The following is a 5,850-nucleotide window of genomic DNA, read 5'->3' on the forward strand; positions in this document are numbered from 1 at the left end:
TATTAATTTTAAAATCAGTTTTCTGGATTGGTTCTAGGGTCATTGAAATTGCTCTCTAATTTTACTGGATTTGATGATGTTAATGATTATTTTCATTAATAAAGACAGCACTATTTGTGTAAATTGTGAACTGTATATTAAAATATGCAGAATATCTGGATTAGCTATATGTTCTATATTAAAAATGTATTTAATTTATTTCCTTTTTTTTAGTTTTTAAGTAATAGTTAACATACAGTAAAATATTAGTTTCAGGTGTACAATTTAGTGATTCAGCATTTTCATACAGCAATAGTTGCTCATCATAACAACTTCACTTCCTAATCCATATCATCTATTTAACCCACCCCCCCCCAACCATCAGTTTGTTCTCTGCACTTAAGAGTCTGTATCAGGCTGGATAGCTCAGTTGATTAACCATCTCACATTTGATTTCAGCTTAGATCATGATCTCATAGTTCATGGGATTGTGCCCCACTTTAGACTCTGCACTGACAGTGTGGAGACTGGTTAGGATTCTCTTTCTCCCTCTCTCTCTCTACTCCTCCCCAGCTCATGCATGTGCACACACACACACTGTCTCTCTCACATTAAGTAAATATATATTTTTAAAAAGAGTCTGCTTCATGGTATGCATATTTTTCCCACTATGTTTGCTTTCTTTCCAAATCCCACATATGAGTGAAATCATATGGTATTTGTCGTTTTCTGACTGGCTTATTTCACTTAGAATTATACTCTCTATCTCTATTCACATTGTTGCAAATAGGAAGATTTCATTGTTTTTTATATACACACACCGTATTTATGGCTGAGTAATGTTCCATGGTGTGTGTGTGTGTGTGTGTGTGTGTATATATATACCGTATTTTCTTTACCCATTCATCAGTGGATGGACATTTGGGCTATTTACATATTTTAGCTATTGATAATACTGCTATAAACACTGGAGTGCATGTACCCCTTTGAATATGTATTTTTGTATTCTTTGGGTAAATAGTAGTGCAATTGCTGGATCATAGGGTAATTCTATTTTTAAATTTTCAACTTTTTGAGGAACTTCCATACTGTTCTCCAGAGTGGCTGCACAAGTTTGCATTTCTACCAATGAAAGGGTGGGCCTACGCCGGGCTGACTCCATCTTGTTCTGTGTCCTTCACCTTGACCACGCCTCCTCCCCTTGAGTAACACCCCCGCTCACCTGCCTAACAGGACTCGGACCCTTCTCCAGCCAATCGGCTGAGGCCACAGCCATTACCTCACCAACAGCCCCTAGGCCCCAATGAAACCTTTGTCCTTTTGAAAGTCACTCTCTCCCCGGTATCTCACCGCTGCATCAGTGTAGGTAGGGGACTGATTCGAGCTAGCTCGAATAAAGGCTCTTTTGCTTTTACATTGGACTTGGCTCCCTGGTGGTCTTTGGAAATCACGAATTCTGGGCACAACATTTGGGGGCTCAGCCCGGGATCCCCAAGACCCCCAAGGGACCCCCGACCTGGAGAGCCTGACTGGCCATGGTTAGTGTCTGTTTGTTCCATCTTTTCTGTGTGAGCTCATTTCTGAAATTCTGGTAGTGCCCATCGCAGTCTAAGTGGATGCACTGGAGGACCACGGGCCGTGAGTTTCAGAAAATGTTCCGATCCTCCCTTTTAGAGGGATGTGGAATTGCCTCATCGGTTTTGGAGGGACATGGAATCCCCTCAAAGGTCTAAGCTAGCTTTCAGTTTTGCTTCCATGGAGTTGTAAAACTTTCTTGGGGCCCTCTGTTTGTCTGTTTTTGTGTTTCTCTGTTTTGTTCTGTGGACTTACTGGACTTACTGGACGGATGTTATGGGACAGACTCAGACTACTCCTCTAAGTATTATGATTGATCACTTTAAGGATGTGAGGGGAAGAGCTAACAACCTCAGTGTGGAAGTCCAAAAGGGTCGGTAGCAGTTTTTTTGTTCTAGCGAGTGGCCAACTTTCAATGTTGGATGGCCACCAGAGGGGACCTTCGACCTCCCTACCATCCACCGAGTCAGGAGTATCATCTCTTGGCCTAAGATGGGCCATCTTGATCAGCTCCCTTACAGTATCACTTGGCAGGACCTTGTAGAAGACCCACCCTCTTGGCTTAAGCCCTTCCTAGCCCTGCTTCCTCCGGAGCCAAAACCCATTCTTGCTTTGCAGGGGACAAAGAAGAAGAAAAGTCTTACCTAGCCTTCAGCACCCCTCTACCCTGTCCTACAAGGGGGTACTGAAGAAGAATTAATTTTTCCTCCCCCATATAACCCCTCTAGGATGCCGGAAGAACACCATCCTCCCCCTCCGGGGAGGCAGACGCTGTTCCGAGATCGAGAGGTGGAAACGCTCCATTGGGAAGCGCACCTTTTACCAGACAAAGGGCTCAAAGGGAGCAATCCACCTCTGCCACCAACTCCACTATTCTGCCCCTGCGAGCCACTGGACCCCCAGACGCGGAGGGGAATCAGCCCCATCACTATTGGCCTTTCGCCACTAGTGACCTCTACAATTGGAAAGCTCGGAATCCTGTTTTCTGAGAAACCGGCAGGGATTATTGATTTATTAGACTCTGTTCTTTTTACCCATCAGCCCACGTGGGGCAATTGCCAGCAGCTTTTGCAAGTCCTGTTCATGACTGAAGAAAGAGAAAGAATCCTCAATGGGGTGCGAAAACTAGTTCTGGGCACAGACAGGAATCCCACCACCAACCAGGCTCAGATAGATGCCTCCTTCCCCTTAACTCGGTCCCAGTGGGATTTCAACACAGCAGAAGGTAAGGAGAGGCTCCAGGTCTACAGCCAGACTCTAATGGGGGGCTCTCCGAGTGGCTGCTAGAAAGCCAACCAATTTGGCCAAGGTAGGAAATGTACAACAGGGAAAAGATGAATCTCTGGCTGCCTTTTTAGAATGGATCATGGAGGCATTCCGTACCTATACCCCCATGGATCCAGAGGCTCCAGAAAGCAAGGCAGCTGTCATCATGGCCTTTGTAAACCAATCGGCCATAGACATTAGGAGAAAATTACAGAAAATAGATAGACTAGGAGAAAAAAGTCTGCAGGAGTTACTGGTGGTAGCCGAAAAGGTATATAATAACCGGGAGCCTCCTGAGGACAAGCAGGCTCGCGCCATGGTGGCTGCCAGCAGTAAGCAGACTCGAGACCTGGCCGGAATACTACTAGCTACCACTGCTGACTTCCCCGAGGAACGAGACCGCCATCTCCGGCAGCTGGCAGATGATGCAAGAAAAGGTAAAGGAACCACCAAGGTTGGGGGGGGAGGAGAGGCTGCAGAAAGATCAGTGCACATACTGCAAGGAGATAGGGCATTGGGCCCGAGATTGTCCGAAAAGGGCCAGCGCGAAGGGAAGCAAGACTGATCGAGTAAAAGTCCTAGAGCTAGATGAACTAAGTGATTAGGGGAGTCGGGGTTTGGATCCTCTCCCCGAACACAGGGTAACTCTTAAAGTGGACGGGATCCCTGTTGACTTCCTCGTCGACACCGGAGCACAACATTTGGTCCTCCACACCCCACAAGGAAAACTAGCCAGCAAGAAGTCCTGGGTACAAGGGGCAACTGGTATGAGCCAGTATTCATGGACTACCTGAAGAACGGTAGATTTGGGGCCAGGCCAGGTATCCGACTCCTTTATGGTAATACCAGAATGCCCCTACCCACTGTTAGGACAGGACTTACTGACCAAGATTAGAGCTCAGATAACTTGCAGACAAGGGGGGCCTCAGGTCACTGATGGCAAGGGCCACCCCATCCAGGTCCTGACCATGAAACTGGAGGATGAATACCTCCTCCACCAGGAGGCACTCCCGAGAGAGGATAATATAGACAGATGCCTACAAGAATTCCCCTCGGTTTGGGCAGAGATGGGGGGGATAGGAGTAGCCGCTCACAGGACCCCGGTCCTGGTAGAACTCAAGCCAGGAGAGAGTCCGATAAGGATCAAACAATACCCCATGTCTCAGGAGGCCTGGAAGGGGATCCAGCCACACATCCAGAGACTACGAAGCCTAGGGGTACTAGCTCTTTGCCAGTCTTCTTGGAACACCCCCCTACTGCCAGTCAAAAAGCCTCACACAAATGACTACCGACCAGTACAAGACCTCTGGGAAGTAAATAAGAGGGTCCCGGACATACATCCAACTGTTCCCAACCCATATACTCTCTTGAGCTCCTTGGCGCCCTCCAGGGTCTGGTATACTGTACTACATTTAAAGGATGCCTTCTTCAGTCTGCCGCTGGCACCCCAGAGCCAACCCTTGTTCGCCTTTGAGTGGCATGATCCGGAGGAGGGCTATAGTGGGCAACTCACCAGGACACGGCTACCTCAGGGATTCAAAAATTCACCCACCATCTTCGACGAGGCACTACACGAGGACCTGGGTGAGTACAGAAGGGAGCACCCTGGCCTCACCCTCCTACAGTACATTGATGACATCCTGATTGCTGCCGACATGGCCAAAGAATGTGAGCGAGGGACCCAGGACCTGCTGGCTACCCTGGGGGCCTTAGGGTACCGGGCATCCGCGAAGAAGGCTCAGATATGCAGGGAGAGGGTAAGTTACCTGGGATGTATCCTGGAGGGCAGACAGCATCGGTTATCAGATGCCAGAAAAAAAACTGTCCTAAAGATCCCTACTCCCATCCCCAAAGAGAAGGGAATTCCTAGGATCAGCCGACTACTGCCGCCTCTGGGTTCCAGGTTTTGCTGAGATCGCCAGGCCCCTATATGAAGCTACCAAAGAGGGGAAAACATTTAAATGGGCTGAAAAAGAAGAAACTGCCTTTAATCAGTTAAAAAAGGCCCTCCTAAGTGCCCCAGCCCTGGGCCTGCCAGACATTATGAAGCCCTTCCACCTTTTTGTAGACGAACATAAGGGAATAGCAAAAGGGGTTCTGACTCAAGCCTTAGGCCCCTGGAACCGCCCGGTGGCTTACCTGTCCAAGAAACTAGACCCAGTGGCTGCCGGCTGGCCGCCATGCCTAAGAATTATTGCGGCAACAGCACTCCTAGTCAAGGACGCAGACAAACTGACCCTAGGACAGGAGATCTGGATCACGACCCCACAAGCCATTGAAGGGGTCCTGAAACAGCCTCCTGATAGATGGATGAGCAACACACGTATGACTCATTACCAGAGCCTCCTACTCAACCCTCCACGGGTGCGGTTCTACCCCAGTGCAGCCCTCAATCCTGCAACCCTGCTGCCCGACCCTGACCTAGGTGCTCCACTACTTGACTGTGTGGGAATCCTGGAACAAGTACATGGATTCCAGACAGACCTGACCAACCGGCCCCTCCCCGATGCCAAGGCTACTTGGTTCACTGATGGCAGCAGTTTTGTGCGAGACGGACACAGGTATGTGGGTGCAGCGGTGGTCACCGAAATGAAAACCATATGGGCAGAGGCTCTACCCTCCAGAACGTCAGCCCAGCGAGCAGAGCTCATAGCCCTCACCAAGGCACTGATGCTGGGAGCTGGAAAATGGCTTAACATCTACACAGACAGCTGTTATGCGTTTGCCACAGCTCATATTCATGGGCAATTTATCAGCAGAGGGGGTTGCTGACGGCAGAAAGACAGACTATAAAAAATAAGCAGGAGATACTTAACCTGCTTATGACCTTATGGCTTCCTGCCAAGCTAGCCATTATCCACTGCCAAGGGCTCCAAAAAGCTGATAACCCAGTAGCTAGATGTAATCAAAAGGCTGACCAGGCAGCCAAGGCAGTAGCCCTTACTTCAGTCCCCACCATGACCATACAACTACCGGACCCGGGAGACCCAGTTTTACCAGACCAGCCCAAATACTCCCAGGAGGAGTTAC

General features: G+C 48.8%; 1 protein-coding gene across 1 annotated transcript; it reads left to right on the forward strand.

The window, feature by feature from the left end:
* Window positions 1-1,298: 1,298 nt before the first annotated feature.
* Window positions 1,299-5,592, forward strand: LOC106979485 (uncharacterized). Its single transcript, XM_053225080.1, has 2 exons — window positions 1,299-4,577; window positions 4,724-5,592. The coding sequence occupies exons 1-2, from the start codon at window positions 4,565-4,567 to the stop codon at window positions 5,590-5,592; spliced, it is 882 nt and encodes a 293-aa protein (XP_053081055.1). The 5' UTR covers window positions 1,299-4,564.
* The last annotated feature ends 258 nt before the right edge of the window (window positions 5,593-5,850 follow it).

Source organism: Acinonyx jubatus, chromosome B3 (genome assembly GCF_027475565.1).
Source record: "Acinonyx jubatus isolate Ajub_Pintada_27869175 chromosome B3, VMU_Ajub_asm_v1.0, whole genome shotgun sequence".
NCBI lineage: Eukaryota > Metazoa > Chordata > Mammalia > Carnivora > Felidae > Acinonyx > Acinonyx jubatus.